Source organism: Ranitomeya imitator, chromosome 5 (genome assembly GCF_032444005.1).
Source record: "Ranitomeya imitator isolate aRanImi1 chromosome 5, aRanImi1.pri, whole genome shotgun sequence".
NCBI lineage: Eukaryota > Metazoa > Chordata > Amphibia > Anura > Dendrobatidae > Ranitomeya > Ranitomeya imitator.
Genome location: NC_091286.1, coordinates 451,099,092 through 451,116,737, shown reverse-complemented (window position 1 = coordinate 451,116,737; position 17,646 = coordinate 451,099,092). Strand labels below are relative to the sequence as shown.

General features: G+C 41.3%; 1 protein-coding gene across 1 annotated transcript in view; it reads left to right on the top strand.

Annotated features, from left to right (window-relative positions):
* RFC4 (replication factor C subunit 4) overlaps nt 1–17,646 on the top strand; it is an 86,214-nt gene that overhangs the window by 35,913 nt on the left and 32,655 nt on the right. The window contains exons 3-6 of the mRNA XM_069727235.1: nt 5,706–5,785; nt 8,004–8,123; nt 9,430–9,573; nt 10,775–10,895. Coding sequence (XP_069583336.1) covers nt 5,706–5,785; nt 8,004–8,123; nt 9,430–9,573; nt 10,775–10,895 — 465 coding nt within the window. The remainder of the gene's footprint in view (nt 1–5,705; nt 5,786–8,003; nt 8,124–9,429; nt 9,574–10,774; nt 10,896–17,646) is intronic.

Here is a 17,646-nt window from a genome sequence, read left to right as displayed (position 1 = left end):
TGATGAAGGGGGGTTTGATTTACTTTTATAGCGGGTTTTTTAGCGGATTTTTATGATTGGCAGCCGTCACACACTGAAAGACGCTTTTTATTGCAAAAAATATTTTTTGCGTTACCACATTTTGAGAGCTATAATTTTTCCATATTTGAGTCCACAGAATCATGTGAGGTCTTGTTTTTTGCGGGACGAGTTGACGTTTTTATTGGTAACATTTTCGGGCACGTGACATTTTTTGATCGCTTTTTATTCCAATTTTTGTGAGGCAGAATTACCAAAAACCAGCTATTCATGAATTTCTTTTGGGGGAGGCATTTATACCGTTCCGCGTTTGGTAAAATTGATAAAGCAGTTTTATTCTTCGGGTCAGTACGATTACAGCGACACCTCATTTATATCTTTTTTTTAATGTTTTGGCGCTTTTTTACGATAAAAACTATTTTATAGAAAAAATAATAATTTTTGCATCGCTTTATTCTGAGGACTATAACTTTTTTATTTTTTTGCTGATGTTGATGTATGGCGGCTCGTTTTTTGCGGGACAAGATGACGCTTTCAGCAGTACCATGGTTATTTATATCTGTCTTTTTGATCGCGTGTTATTCCACTTTTTGTTCGGCGGTATGATAATAAAGCATTGTTTTTGTCTCGCTTTTTTTTTTTTTCTTACGTTGTTTACTGAAGGGGTTAACTAGTGGGACAGTTTTATAGGTCGGGACGTTACGGACGCGGCGATACTAAATGTGTACTTTTATTGTTTTTTTTTTTTTTATTTAGATAAATATTATTCCCATAAATACATTTCTTTATCTAAATAAAAAAAACAAACAATAAAAGTACACATTTAGTATCGCCGCGTCCGTAACGACCCGACCTATAAAACTGTCCCACTAGTTAACCCCTTCAGTAAACACCGTAAGAAAAAAAAAAAATCCTAAATAATGAAAGAAAATAAATAAATATTATTCCCATAAATACATTTCTTTATTTTTTTTAACAAAATGCAAACATTTTTTTTTTATTTTTTAAAGCATTCTTTGCAGCATTTTTTTCTATAGCTGCCTAAAACCTTTGCACCTTATTGTGCATGGATGTGTGTGCATAAGTAGTAGTAGTAGTAATAATGATAAAAAAAAAATAAAAAAAAAATTGTACATATATTCGTATGTCTGTATGTTCGGAGAGAAAATGATATACCTCTTGCACTCTGTCCTTTTGTTTGCTGTACAGAACTACTTTAAAATCTATCCACTGTAAAGGCACAAGTATATTCTCAAGGTAGCTAGTGATACCAATAACCTTTTTGGCTGTGTAAAAATGTTCTTATGGTGATGGTAAAAGACACTGAGCTTTTTGGCTTCTAAAAATATAGTAGGTAGCTATCCAAGACATTTAAGTAAGCTTAGTAGGTCAATATTTAAATGCCAGTTGTAATTTTAGTATTCAGATTTATTTACAAAGTAGTAGAATCTCACTAGCCAAACATCATTCTATCTCTGTTAAATGATATTGTTATTGTGCTACTGCAGGATGCCATGGATGTTTTGACCAAAATTATATTCAGAAAGTGACTTATGGTTTGTTTAAATTACATTTTGTTTAATGTTTTAAAAATGTTGGCAATGTGTTTTTTTTATTTATTTTTTTTTGCTGATCACCGTCTGTCTTTTTGTCACTTTTAATGAGTCCAAATCCATTAAGAAACTGAAATTCTATTGAGGGGGGGGGGGAACTAAAATAATGTGGTTGCAGAATTGTGAACACCCTCTTGTAATTGGGGATGTGATTTTTGCATTTTACAGCAAAAGCCACGGTCCCTAAATGGCTTACCGCACAGTAAGGGTATGTTTCCACGTTTAGGAAACGCTGCGTGGGGGGCAGGGGGGGCAATAACCATGGCCCCTCTCTAGGCTATGAATATCAGCCTGCAGCTGTCTGCGTAGCCTTTCTGGCTATAAAATATAGGGGGACCCCACGTCATTTTTTTTTTTTTGGGGGGGGGGGGGATCCCCCTATTTTAACAGCCAGTAAAGGCTACGCAGACAGCTGCGGGCTTATATTCATAGCCTGGGAGGGGCCATGGGTATTATTCTCTTCCCAGGCTACAAATATTGGCCCCCAGCTGTCGGCTTTCCCCCTTTGACGCAGAAAATTGCGCAGGAGCCCACGCCAATTTTTTTTTTTCAAATTTTTTTTCTTCAAACTAAACATTGAGTTTAAGGCCGGTGTCAATAACCGGCACTGCTGCGGGCACTCGGGTCCGTAGCGTTTAGCTGCATAGAAATACATGCAGCCGCACACTCCGCTCCCGAGTGCCGGTGGCAGTGCCGGGTGTTGAAGCAAGAGACTTGTGTAAGTTTCCCGCGAGTGTGACCCCGGCCTAACTCAGATTTCGCGTGTGTGTCTTTATTTAAGGCCGGGATTACACATGCGAGAAACTCGGACGAGTCTCGCATCTTAATACCCAACACTGCCGCCGGCACTCGGGAGTGGAGCGCGCAGCTGCATAGAAATACATGCAACAGCACACTCCCACTCCCGAGTGTCGGCGGCAGTGCCGGGTATTAAGATGCGAGACTCGTCCGAGTTTCTCGCTTGTGTGATCCATCTATCGTATCCATCTATCATATCAATCATCTGTTTATTTATTTATCGATATATATATATATAGATAGATAGATATATACATAGATAGATAGATATATACATAGATAGATAGATAGATAGATAGATAGATAGATAGATAGATACGATAGATACGATACGATAGATATATAGATAGATACGATAGATGGATACAATAGATAGATATGATAGATGGATATCCCTCTATCGTATCTATTATCTATCATCTATCTATCAATATATCGATATATCTATGTATAGATATATTTATAGATGGATATATCGGTACATAATAGATTTATATATCGATAGATACCATAGATAGATACGATAGATCCATAGATATGATGGATAGATACGATAGACAGATACGATAGATATGTATCATATCTATCTATTGTATCCATCTAACGTATCTATCTATCTATCTAGCGCCGTGTGTATATTCTTCAATGGAGTATGTAAATGAAGAGGTTGGACAAGAAATGACATCACGATTCTTTTTTTTTTTTTTTTTTTGTATATCTTTATTGAGCTTACAAAAACACACACAAATCCGCATGAGAAAAACGCATGAAAAACGCAGGTGACCTCAGGTGCAGATTTTACCTGTCAAATCCTGATGCAATCCTGAACGTGGACACATACCCTAAGGCTGTGTGCACACGTTCCAGTTTTTTCGCTATAAAAACGCGTAAAAAACCATCCACTTTGAGGGAAGTTAAATATCTTCAAAGTGGAGCAGAAAGATTCAGTGTTATTTCCCAGGTTAAATTGTAGTTTATTGCATTAACACCGAACAGAACATAATACAGTTCTCTATCCCTCATTAGAGCACTAATTGACTTCCCATTATTCTCTTTAGGCCGGGGTCACACTTGCGAGTGCAATGCGAGAAACTCACACGAGTCTCTTGCATCAATACCCGGCACTTGGGACCGGAGTGTTCAGCTGCATAGAAATACATGCTTCCGCATGCTCCGGTCCCGAGTGCCGGTGGCAGTGCCGGGTATTGAAGAGACTCGTGCGAGTTTCTCGCATTGCACTCCGGAGTGTGTCCCCGGCCTTATTCTAGTGCTATAACATGAAGGGCTTTTCTTTAGGATAGGCCACAGTATTAGACTATTGGGAGAATGCTTATCCTCCTTTCCTTCAGTAAGCTGTTTGAAAAAGCTGTGGGGTGTCTAGGAGGCAGATGTTTTCCCTTCATGTTTATGGTGCCCTGTACTGCATAACTTTGGTGGCTGAGCGGTTTGGCAGCTTTATTGTATTGGCTTGAAGAGGACAAAGGTATAGGACGAGGCACAGCCACTACAATGACTAGAGGACACAGCTTGCAGCTGGTCAATGGACACCACAAATCTAAGGGTATGTGCACACGTTGCATATTCTCTGCGGATCCGCAGCGTTTTTTGCGATGCAGAAACCCTGCAGATCCGCAATTGATTTACAGTACAATGTAAATCAATGAGAAAAAAAAAATGCTGTGCACACTTTGCGGAAAATCCGCTGCGGAAACGCTGCGGTTTAAAAGAAGTAGCATGTCGCTTCTTTTTTGTGAATCTGCAGTGTTTTTGTACCCATTCCATTATAGAAAATCGCAGGGGTAAAAATTGCAGCAAATCCGCAAGAAAACCGCAGCAAAAACACACAAAAAAATGCTGCGGAACCGCACAAAAAAAGCGACACATCCGCAGGTACATTTTCTGCCAGGAGAGGCAGAATCCGCACCAGAAATTCCTAAGCCTAATCCGCAACGTGTGCACATAGCCCAATACTGGCTGCTTATCCTAAATGCATGCACAGTGTGTTAGTGCCATTGGCGTTATTAACTAGTCACATGATTTCCTGTTTATTGCACATGTGATGTGAACATTTAAAAAAAAAAAAAAAATATCTATTAGATTTCTTGTGCTCCCTGAGTGGCAGGTGCATAAAATATAGATGTAGCCAAATTTACATGAACGCAGATAACGCATTACTGGGTCTATCCTCTGTTATGCTCAGAATCCCTTTAAGGTAACATATGGTAATCCTCGTAAAGGGGTTGTCATACTTCTATGCTGGTGCCTTAGCATAGGTAATTTAAGACCATATATGTGAGAGTGCTGCACTGGCAACCCCAGCCGATCAGCTTGTCGGGTGCGGCAGGTTGTGATCAATTGCCAAGTGGAACAGTACAGCTCCTTCCACTGTGTAGTGACCACGGCTGACTACCCCATTCCTGCTCCTATCCAAATGAACAGCGGAGGATCTGTAGTGCCCTACTGCGGCCATTAAACAGATGACACTGCTGAGCTGTTCCGCTCCACAACTGATCACATCCAGCCTCCATCAGTGCGCTTCTGTAACAAGTTATCAGGATGGATCATTATTTGTCACAGTAAACTTGATCACATTGGTTTCTTGCAAGTCTGTTATATAAAGATTAACATCCATAGCCCTCCATACCACATAGGGATTTGCCTCACTTGAAATGGCTGTCTAAATAGCGTAAATTACCCCATCAACATTTGTGCTTTCAACAAACTAGATATAAATGCAGCATGTGTATGGAGGTTTTACAGCAGGTGCTCTGTGGGGGTGATTCCAGCATGTTGGAAATAAGCCACTGTCAGCGGATGCTTTCCCACTACCTAATGTGTGTGGCAACTTTAGATTTAGCAAAAGCAAGTAAATCAACATGAGACAAGGTACAGCACAAAGTACAATATATGGAATAATGTAATGTCAGTCACAACCATCTATAACACTGGGCAGCAGTGTGAGCTCATGGGAGGGCTAAGGGGGTAAAAGTGGGTTTTGTGTGCAAAGATGTAGACACTGCCCGAAACACCAATAGTAATATGGAAAAATGCATATAAGAAAAATGCACTGCAAGGTAACCGAACATGGTCAGGTGTGTGATCCTTAACCCTTTACCTGCCATGGTACACTTTGATCTCTCAAGCTGGATCACACGTGCCATAAGTAGAACTAGTTGAGTATCTTGTGGTTTTCTTCTGATATGTTGGAATGTGCTGTCTGCACTGACTGTTTTGATGTGTTTGCTTACAAAGTCTTTTCTTCTACCCCTTTACCAGCTCCCTAATCTGCTATTCTATGGGCCACCTGGAACTGGGAAAACATCTACAATTTTGGCAGCAGCTAGAGAGCTGTATGGGTATGTGACAATGGAAAACAAAGTGCAAAACCCCCATTACTTGCCGAGTCTGATTCTGGTCATTTCATTGCCTCCTGCTTTGTGCTCAATTCTTCAGCATTATGTGTAAAGATGTATTTGTTTAGCTGGATTATTATACCAATGTCCTATGTACACTGCGTATGAGAAACTTCGAGCCTGTTTACCTGCAAAATTACTAGGTTATGGTTGAGTGCAAATTATTGCCTATATCTTTAAAAGTGTAGCTTCGTAAGGAAATTCTTATTACTTCTGGCCCACCACGTGTCGGAGACACAGGAATTTTTTTTTTTCTTTTACTGTATATACTCATGTTTAAGATGAGTTTTTCAGCACCTTTCTTGTGTGCTGAAAAAGCCCCCCCTGAGCTTATACATGAGTCATTGTCCAAGAAGACTGAGGGGGAGCAGAGGGTCACAGAAGGCAGGAACGTGTGACTGCTGCTGACAATGCCCGCTGTTAAAGAGAAATGAATTTTCACAGCACTGGCAGTGAATATTCATTTCTCTTAAAGCGCGCACTTTGTCAGCCGCCTGCTTCCAGCAGCTGCTGGGCTATCATGGGTGCTCGCTCATTAAGGTAACGAATATTAATCTCTCTCCACTCCCATAGGCGTGGAGAGGTGAATATTCATTACCAGCAGGTACACGTGATCGCTCGGCCGCAGATGCTGCTGGTGCGGGAACAAGATGCTGCGAGGGCTTGCAGAGAAGGCAAGTAGTATGGTTTTTGCTTGTGTGGGTTTTGTTTTTATGCTTTTCCATTGGGGTCCATACATACAAGGATAGGTATGAGAAACCATGCATACCAGCGCAGGTATGAGGAGCCATGCAGACAAGTATTGGGATGAGGAGCCATGCAGACAAGGATGGGGATGAGGGGACAATGCATACCCGGCTTATACTCGAGTAAATAAGTTTTCCCAGTTTTTCGTGGCAAAATTAGGTGCCTCGGCTTTAAACACGCGTATATACGGTAATATAAAGTATACACTAGTAAGGCCATTTTCGTACTTCCAGCATTCACAGTCTGAGTACTTACTACCTTGTCCAGACCACGAATGTCAGGCTGGTTTCACAAGTCCAACAGTTACAGGCCTGAATAATGCTACTTCCCACAGTGGTCAGACTGTGATTTGAGGATTTTACATAGAACATTGCCCTCTTCAATACTCATACTTCTCTGGGAACATGGAAATGATAGGTTTTCCTGACTCACAAACCATGCACAAGTGAAATATCATAGTTATGTCTCTGGGGGTCTATTATGAAGGCACACGGGCCATGGACAAACGGGCGTGCACACAATCGAAAACTTGTGTGTGTGTGTGTGTGTGTGTGTGTGTGTGTGTGTGTGTGTGTGTGTGTAGCCTTCACACAGGCAATGCAGTTTTAGTCCAAACACGTGCAGTTTTTTTGTTGTTGCTTTCCACAGGGTGCACAGCACCAAAACAATCTTGTAAACATAAATCCCTAATAGTGATGAGCAAGTGTACTTGTTGCTCGAGTTTTCCCGAGCATGCTCAGGTGATCTCCGAGTATTTGTTAGTGTTCGGAAATTAAGTTGTCATTTCCTCAGCTGAATAATTTACAGCTATTATCCAGGCTGAGTACATATGGGGGTTGCCTGGTTGCTAGGGAATCCTCACATGTAATCAAACTGTCTAGTAGCTGTAAATCATTCAGCTGCCGCGATGAAAACTTAATCTCAGAACACTAACAAATACTCGGCGATCACCCGAGCAACGAGTATACTCGCTCATCACTAATCCCTAACCTTGTCCAGGTGCCGACTAAACAGAACAGACCCTGGCTACTCACACAACTGTGAGCTAGCCTCAGCTCAGTTGAACAAAACTGCTATTGTCCATAGCACCCACTGATGTTTTCTGTTCTCTGAACATGGCCTGTGTAGACTCCTCTCAGAAAGGGATTATGGACAATCTCTCTTCAGCTCCAAGACACCCCCTGTCTGGTCAGCTTCCCTAGGCTAACTGACTAAGGAGAGCAGCTAGCTTGGTTATATGCAGGGCTGGCCAGGTGATCTAATCAGAACCTGTAGAGCTAGGATTTAACCCTAGCATACTTGGTTTTGTTACAACACATACATGTCTCATTTAAATATAGTGTTTTACATAATATATTATACAGTGTGTGTGTTATTTTTTTACAACTGTCCTGATTTTATTAAATATTTTCAGGCCAGAATTGTTTCGACAACGTGTTCTGGAACTAAATGCATCTGATGAAAGAGGAATACAAGTGGTTCGTGAGAAAGTGAAGAACTTTGCTCAGCTGACAGTTGGCGGGACGCGTTCTGAGTAAGCAATAGATTGTTCTTTCCTCATAAGATGATTTATATGCAAGGCAAAAATAGTTTGTCTGTCAAATATCCAGTGCCAAAGCACTGTTTACCATTAAGCGTGTCTCATTGTCTCAAAGGGATCCAGTCAGCAAGATTTTGCTCAGTAACCTACGGACAGTGTCAAGTTGACGCCGTTATACAGGTTACAATACCTTGGTTGATGATATCAATCATGTGGTTGTTGTATAATCTTTATTTGCAGTTTTAAGTTAATGAGATTCACGTGCTTCGTGGCGGCCTGTGGGGGGCTTTATATGTTGCTCTGCATACATATGCATCTGTATGGCTAATAACAGGTCACTGATTCCTCACTGACCCACCCCCTATTTTACATACTGCAGATAAAAAATTACATTAATCATGCAGGTGGCGGTGCCTGCGCAGTAGCATGATACGATCTATAATATCCATATTTTCATTTGATTTTGTGATAAATTTCTTGATAGTGGGAGGGGGTTATCTTAAAATGGCGGTGGCGCCTGTGCAGTAGCATCTATCATGTTCCTATAGATGCTACTGCACAGGCGCTGCCTTTATGGAGCCTTTTTTTCTTTCTAGCAAAATGTTGCCAGCGGCGCCTGCGCAGTAGCATCTACTGCATTCCGAATAGCACAGCCGCCGCCACCATTTTAATTAAGCTGACTTTTTTTTCTCCCCTCCCCCCCCCCCCCCCCCCCCCAAGAAATTTATATGACCAAATCAAATAAAAATATGGATATTATAGATTGTGTTTGCTACAGCATGGGCGCCTGTATGACTGTTTTTTTTTTTTTTTCCCCCAAACAATAAGATGCTGAATGTAAAATAGGGGGCAGGTCCCTGAATGATCAGTGACCTGTCATAAGCCTAGAAGGATGAATATGTAATCATAACACCACACAAATCTCATTAACTGAAAACTGCAAATAAAGATTGAAGAACAACCACAAGATGGATTTCCTCAACCAAGGGATCATTTTATTCAGTATAACGGCGCCGACCTGTCACTGTAGGTTACTGTGCACAATCCTGCTGACAGGTTCCCTCTAACAATCATTGTACATGTCCATGATTTAATGGGATTGTCCAGGATTAAAAACAGTACTGCGCATAAGTTTGGCTATTACATGCATGTTATTCCAGCTCTTTAATATTAACTTCCAGCTTCGGGCTTAGTCTCCAATATTTGTGTCCCTCACTGTAGAATTTACATGGCACCTATATCTGCGACTAGCATGTTGTTTTATACGGATTTTTACAAATTACATTTCTCTTGTTTTTAGTGGCAAAGCATGTCCCCCATTTAAAATTGTTATTCTGGATGAAGCAGACTCCATGACATCAGCAGCACAGGCTGCTTTGAGGCGCACCATGGAAAAAGAGTCCAAAACGACCAGATTTTGTCTCATTTGTAATTATGTCAGTAGGTAAGTTCTTCTAATATTTTGGACAGAATGGCTGGCACATGATGAGCAGTCCGCTTTACTGAGAGTCACTCTCTAGTAATGGAGTGGAGGGCAGGATGTTGTGTAACTGAGACAAACTGATGCTGACAATTTGCAGAGAAGTCATGAAAAAATATTGAGGACAAACACGCCCCGTGCCTGTGGATTGCTCCAATCAATGTTTCATATTTTTTGTTTTTTTCTGAACTCAAACCAGAGGCAACTAGTAAAAAGTATCTGTAACATACACAGAGCCATGTATACTGTATACATTGCAAAAATACATTTTTATCTGAGCTGCCTGATTGTCTATAAAGGGCACTTCTAAGTTAATAATTTGGTTGGCCTATACGTAAGGTGGACCATTATCCCATCTGGCTATGGCTCCCTATTAATCAGCTGTTTTAAGGGGGCCATGCAGCTTGTCTAACGCTGCAACCTATTCGGCTCAGTTTTCCCGCATGCCATCTGCATAGTACGGTGCTTGGCAATGCAGAGTTGTCCCAATCACCTCTCCATTTTGCATTGTTGGGGTCTCTATGCCAAATCCAGGAGTGGAAGCTACACAAAGTATAATGGAAAGGTTTTCTTTACCGCTACCTTATCTTGGCCTGCAAATTTTGATGCAAAATAGTGACTCCCAGGAGAAAGTAACCTAAGGCGTTCTAATCTTTATCTATGTCTGCTTGGTATTTTTATTTTTTTTTGTCCATGGTGCTATATTGACTTTTTCTTAATGTATAACTGACATTTTATAAAGGCTTTTATGTATTCCAGATGTGCCTATTGTTTCTGATTGGAGTGGGCTAGGGCCTGAATAGTAGTTGGGTCAGTACATTTACCCTCACAGAGCTGTATATGGATCCATAGAGCTACTAATGCAGAGCTCATGCAGGGCCTGTGGAATTCTGAGAGGTATTTTAAGTAGTCAATGGAGGTCTCGCCACAGATCCTCAACACTGCAGCATCTGAAATGCATAAAAACTTATAAAATGATAATTTCATGTTAACCTTGGTATATTCCTATGTGACTAATGCGTATTGGAGCTGTTGACACCAGTGCTCTAGCTTAAATGGGCAGCATCAGCAATAAAACACAATTACAATCTTCTTTAGTTCCTACTTAAAATTTTTCGGTGGGGCAGTAAATGACAACAGCTAAACCACTTTTTTTATCTGCTAGAATTATTGAACCTTTAACATCTCGTTGCTCTAAGTTTCGCTTTAAACCTCTTTCGGATGAGATACAAACAAAGAGAGTTCTTGACATCTGCAAAAAGGAAAATGTACTCATTACAACAGAGGTATGTGTTTGTTTGTTTTTTCTTTTTTTGTCAGTTGTAAAATTATTTAATCTTTCTCACTACAAGAAACATTGTTATATTGAATGACAAAATAAGAAAATATCCAGCTTTTAGGGTTTTAAAAAAACAAAAATGAATTTGTTTGCACTGAAGTTTTTCCTTTATTTACCCAAATAAATGCTAAAGGTACATTGCACAATAGGAATGGGTTTGAGAAGGGAAACGTAGGAACTTCATAGAATTGCTATTGCCTTGCATTTTTATTCTTGGTTGTGTAATTTCAAACATACAATTAATAATCCACAACATACCGTAATTACCATTTTACTGTTTGTAGAGTTTCTAGAAATCCTTTATCTAGCTCATTGTCTGAAAAACTGTTATAAAACGGTCAGTTCCTGGTTGTGACTGCTTTCTGCCTTCCCCCACTTTTACATCAAACCAGCAGACAAAGTAGGATCTGTAGTCATAATGAACACGACCGATTACATCCAGGAAGCAAACAGACAACTCTTGGATATAAAATACTACACTCCACTTCAGGGAGATCCGACCAAAAAGTACACAGAGGACCTAACCAATATCATCAAGGGATTTGATTCTACTTCATCCTCACTGCTGGAACTAATAGAAGACAATCCCCAAATAGGTACCTTCTACATGTTGCCTAAAATACATAAAGAAGGTAATCCTGGAAGTCCTATCATCTCTGGTATTGGGACTCTGAGAATATCTCGGGCTGGGTGGAGAACATTCTGAAACCCTTGATGAGGCGCACAGCCAGCTATATCCAGGATCCACGGATATTCTTTGCAAATTGTCAGCGCTGGGCTCACTTCCAGAGGACATGATACTAGCCACCATGGATGTAGAGTCTCTCTATTCCAACATTCCTCATGAGGATGGAATTGCAGCATGTAAGTATTTCCTTCAAAAGAACAATCTGGCCACAGAACCAACACTGCAATTTATCAGGTTTGTGCTCCATCACAACTATTTTTCTTTTGGGAACAATTTATACTAACAGTGTATGGGTAGCGCCATGGGAAGCAAAATGTCCCCACAATATGCTAAGTTATTTATGGCGAAACTGGAGGAAGAATTTTTGTCATCTTGCTCTGTTAAACCTCTTGCATACTTCCGCTACATTGATGATCTGCTAATAATCTGGACAGGCTCGAAAGATGATCTGCTCAGCTTCCACAATAATTTCAACAAGTACCACCCAACCATCAAGCTCACCCTTAACTTTTCAAAGACCCAAATACATTTTCTGGGCATGACCATACACATCAAGGACAATGCCATACAGACATCCATTTACCGCAAGCCCACCGGGCGTCCGGCTTATCTTAGATGGAACAGCTTTCATCCAAGACACACACAAAAAATTCATCTACAGTCAAGCTCTGAGGTATATTCGGATCTGTTCAGACAGCAAAGACAGGGAACTACAGCTGCGATCATTGAGGAATACATTCCTACAACAAGGATACCATCCACTGGTAATAGATGAGCAGATCCACAGGGCTACAAGGATCCCAAAAAAGCAGCCTGCTGGAGTACAAACTGAGGGGATAACAGGGTGCCTCTTGTCACATTCAACCCCCACATGAGCATCCTAAGGAAAATAGGTGCTGATCTCCGACCCATATTCAACAGAGACCACAAATTAAAAGACATATTCCAAGAACTACAACTTCTTTCCTACAAACAGCCCCCTAACTTAAGGAATCTGCTGGTCAGAAGTGTCCTCTCATCATAATCAGTGACTGGCACATTCCCCTGTAACAATAAAAAATGCAAGACGTGTACCCACATAGTACCAACAGATATAGTCCGTGTACCAAACATAAATCAGGACTATAAGGTAATGGACTTTTTTTCATGTACATCCTCCAACGTGGTATACACGATACAATGTATGAGGTGCCCTGGAAGTATCTATATTGGGGAAGCTATGCAAAGACTGCAAACAAGGATGAATCTACACAGACACACAATCAGGAATGAAATGGACACACCTGTGGGAAAACATTTCTCTGGACCTGGACACAGTATGACAGATTTAAAGTCTTAATACTAAGAGGTCATTTTAAGGACCACAGGGAAAGAAAAATTTGGGAATTCAAACTAATGAAGATGTTCAATTCTTTAACATTAGGACTCAATTTAACACCTGGATTTATGAGTCACTACATGGATACAATTCACACCTCCACCTGATGTACTCCAGATAACTAAGAACATTATTCCCACTGCCTCTCCATTTATAAGAGAATGCTTAATTTGATTTCCTTGGCTTATCTATGGACTCATCCCACTTCCCACCCCCTAACAAATGTCCTCCTGTAGTATAATTTAAATGTTGTGCTTTCTTATTAACCCCTTTACCCCCAAGGGTGGTTTGCACGTTATGGACCGGGCCAATTTTTACAATTCTGACCACTGTCCATTTATGAGGTTATAACTCTGGAACGCTTCAACGGATCCCGGTGATTCTGACATTGTTTTCTCGTGACATATTGTACTTCATGAGAGTGGTAAAATTTCTTTGATATTACCTGCGTTTATTTGTGAAAAAAAAAGGAAATATGGCGAAAATTTTGAAAATTTCACAATTTTCCAAATTTGAATTTTTATGCAATTAAATCAGAGATATGTCACACAATACTTAATAAGTAACATTTCCCACATGTCTACTTTACATCAGCACAATTTTGGAACCAAAATTTTTTTTTGTTAGGGAGTTATAAGGGTTAAAAGTTGACCAGCAATTTCTCATTTTTACAACACCATTTTATTTTAGGGATCACATCTCATTTGAAGTCATTTTGAGGGGTCTATATCAGGGGTCCCCAACTCCAGTCCTCAAGGCCCACCAACATGTCATGTTTTCAGGATTTCCTTAGTCTTGCCCAGGTAATAATTGCATCACCTGTGCAATGCAAAGGAAATCCTGAAAACATGACCTGTTGGTGGGCCTTGAGGACTGGAGTTGGGGACCTCTGGTCTATATGATAGAAAATACCCAAGTGTGACACCATTCTAAAAACTGCACCCCTCAAGGTTCTCAAAACCACATTCAGGAAGTTTATTAACCCTTCAGGTGTTTCACAGGAATCTTTGGAATGTTTAAATAAAAATGAACATTTCACTTTTTTTCACAAAAAATTTACTTCAGCTCCAATTTGTTTTATTTTACCAAGGGTTACAGGAAAAAATGGATCCCAAACCTTGTTGTACAATTTGTCCTGAGTACGCCGATACCCCATAAGTGGAGGTAAACCACTGTTTGAGCGCATGACAGAGCTTGGAAGCGAAGGAGCGCCATTTGACTTTTTAATGCAAAATTGACTGGAATTGAAATGGGACACCATGTTGCGTTTGGAGAGCCACAGATGTGCCTAAACATTGAAACCCCCCCACAAGTGACACTATTTTGGAAAGTAGACCCCCTAAGGAACTTATCTAGAGGTGTGGTGGGAACTTTGACCCACCAAGTGCTTCACAGAAGTTTATAATGCAGAACCGTAAAAATAAAAAAAAAATTTTCACAAAAAAGATCTTTTCGCCCCCAATTTTTTATTTTCCCAATGGTAAGAGAAGAAATTGGAACCAAAAAGTTGTTGTACAATTTGTCCTGAGTACTCTGATACCCCATATGTGGGGGTAAACCACTGTTTGGGCGCATGGGAGAGCTCGGAAGGGAAGGAGCGCCTTTTGACTTTTCAATGCAAAATTCACAGGAATTGAGATGAGACGCCATGTTGCGTTTGGAGAGCCACTGATGTGCCTAAACATTGAAACCCCCCACAAGTGACACCATTTTGGAAAGTAGACCCCCTAAGGAACTTATCTAGATGTGTGGTGAGCACTTTGACCCACCAAGAGCTTCACAGAAGTTTATAATGCAGAGCCGTAAAAATAAAACAAAAATATTTTCCCACAAAAATTATTTTTTAGCCCCCAGTTTTGTATTTTCCTGAGGGTAACAGGAGAAATTGGACCCCAAAAGTTGTTGTCCAATTTGTCCTCAGTGCGCTGATGCCCCATATGTGGGGTGGAACCACCGTTTGGGCGCATGGGGGGGCTCGGAAGGGAAGGAGCACCATTTGGAATGCAGACTTAGATGGAATGGTCTGCAGGCGTCACATTGCGTTTGCAGAGCCCCTAATGTACCTAAACAGTAGAAACCCCCCACAAGTGACCCCATATTGGAAACTAGACCCCCCCCACGAACTTATCTAGATGTGTTGTGAGAACTTTGAGCCCCCAAGTGTTTCACTACAGTTTATAACGCAGAGCCGTGAAAATAAAAAATCCTTTTTTTTCCCCACAAAAATTATTTTTTAGCCCCCAGTTTTGTATACCCAAGTGTGACACCATTCTAAAAACTGCACCCCTCAAGGTTCTCAAAACCACATTCAAGAAGTTTATTAACCCTTCAGGTGTTTCACAGGAATTTTTGGAATGTTTAAATAAAAATTTACATTTAACTTTTTTCACAAAAAATTTACTTCAGCTCCAATTTGTTTTATTTTACCAAGGGTAACAGGAGAAATTGGACCCCAAAAGTTGTTGTCCAATTTGTCCTGAGTATGCTGATACCCCATATGTTGGGGTAAACTCCTGTTTGGACACACGGGAGAGCTCGGAAGGGAAGGAGCACTGTTTTACTTTTTTCAACGCAGAATTGGCTGGAATTGAGATCGGACGCCATGTTGCGTTTGGAGAGCCCCTGATGTGTCTAAACAGTGGAAACCCCCCAATTATAACTGAAACCCTAATCCAAACACACCCCTAACCCTAATTCCAACGGTAACCCTAACCACACCTCTAACCCAGACACACCCCTAACCCTAATCCCAACCCTATTCCCAACCGCAAATGTAATCCAAACCCTAACTTTAGCCCCAACCCTAACTGTAGCCTTAACCCTAACTGTAGCCCTAACTCTAGCCCTAACCCTAACTCTAGCCCTAACCCTAACTCTAGCCCTAACCATAACTCTAGCCCTAACCCTAACCATAACTCTAGCCCTAACCCTAGCCCTAACCATAACGCTAGCCCTAACTATAACTCTACAATACAGATCGGTGATCTGCCAGTTTGCACAGCACTCAGAGTGCTGCAGCGTTACCAAGTGCCTGCTCTGAGCAGGCACTTGGTAAGGCACCTCCCTCCCTGCAGGACCCGGATCCGCGGCCATCTTGGATCCGGGACTTGCTGCAGGGGGGAAGGTAGGAGACCCCCGGAGCAACGCGATCACATCGCGTTGCTGCGGGGGGCTCAGGGAAGCCTGCAGGGAGCCCCCTCCCTGCGCGATGCTTCCCTGCACCGCCGGCACATCGTGATCATGTTTGATCGCGGTGTGCCGGGGGTTAATGTGCCGGGGGCGGTCCGTGACCGCTCCTGGCACATAGTGTCGGATGTCAGCTGCGATAAGCAGCTGACACTCGGCCGCGCTCCCCCCGTGAGCGCGGCCGATCGCCTATGACGTACTATTCCGTCCTTGGGAAGTAGGGCCCACCCCACATGGACGAAATAGTACGTCTAATGGCAGAAAGGGGTTAATCTATTTGTAATCCTGCCTGAAGAAGGAGCCTCTGTGCTCTGAAAGCTCGCAAACATATTATTTTCTGGTTAGCCAATAAAGGGATCACTCCCAGAATACTTTTGTCGTCATTGGGCAGAAAATTATTCACATAGATTTTTCTGGCTAACAAGTCCCCACAATATAATTTATTGTACATCCCACTTTTTCCTAAATTGTATTGGCGTTGTGTGACAGGAGGTGTTACACAGATCTCAACAGTGGTGAGTGGGGAAACTGTATACAGTGTCTGCAGGGGCAGAGAAAACAGAAAAGCTATTTGCAGGCCTCCTGTCCAGCGTCACACATTACTGACCTGGCCGATGGACTAGAGTCCTGCAAATTGATTCTTTCATGGGTGCAGCGGTGTTGTGATGCCACAGCTCACCTTATCCATGACGAATGACTGTTTCTTTCACCACAAATTTTATTCCAGTTCCTGACTTCAGTAAGATTAGTGGCAAGATGCATGCCACTTGTCAGACATTTCTAATTCATTAAGAGGCATTACTTTCTTAATGTATTGGGAGTGTCTGATTCCACTACACCCCCTCATCAAGACTGGTGTGAACACTTGAATTTTTACATAAAATGTACCCATCGATTACTCCCCTTTTGCTGGCAGTGCACCTTATCTAGAGGTTCTATTTTTCATATTTTTTGGGACTGCCCTTTAAATATACTGTCCAAAACCTCAGTAAGCAAGTTTTCAGGGGTAGAAGTCCATCTAGATCCTCGACTCTGTCTATTGAATATTTCCCCCGAGTCCATATCCAAGAGATCCATTAGACTGCCTTTACATATGCTGACAGCAGCTCCCTGTTTGATTGTTTACCACTGAAAGCAAACCTCTCCACCTTCCCAACTAGATCTATATTCTCGCTTCAAGGATGTCAGGAGTTTTGAGTACCAGCAGCCCTTAATGACAGTACTGTAGAGAGATTTAACCTTGTTTGCTTTTCTTGGGATTCTTTTTGGGCCATGTTAAAAATATGACCTCTATGAGCTGGATAATAGTAGGTCACAACATTCTATATCATATTCCCTGTTTTCTTTTTGTCTGAGTCTGTGTTTGTTCGTTCATGAGCTTTTACACTTTATGCACTTGAAAATGTTTAAATGTTATTATGGAATAACATTGGTTGACAACCTATA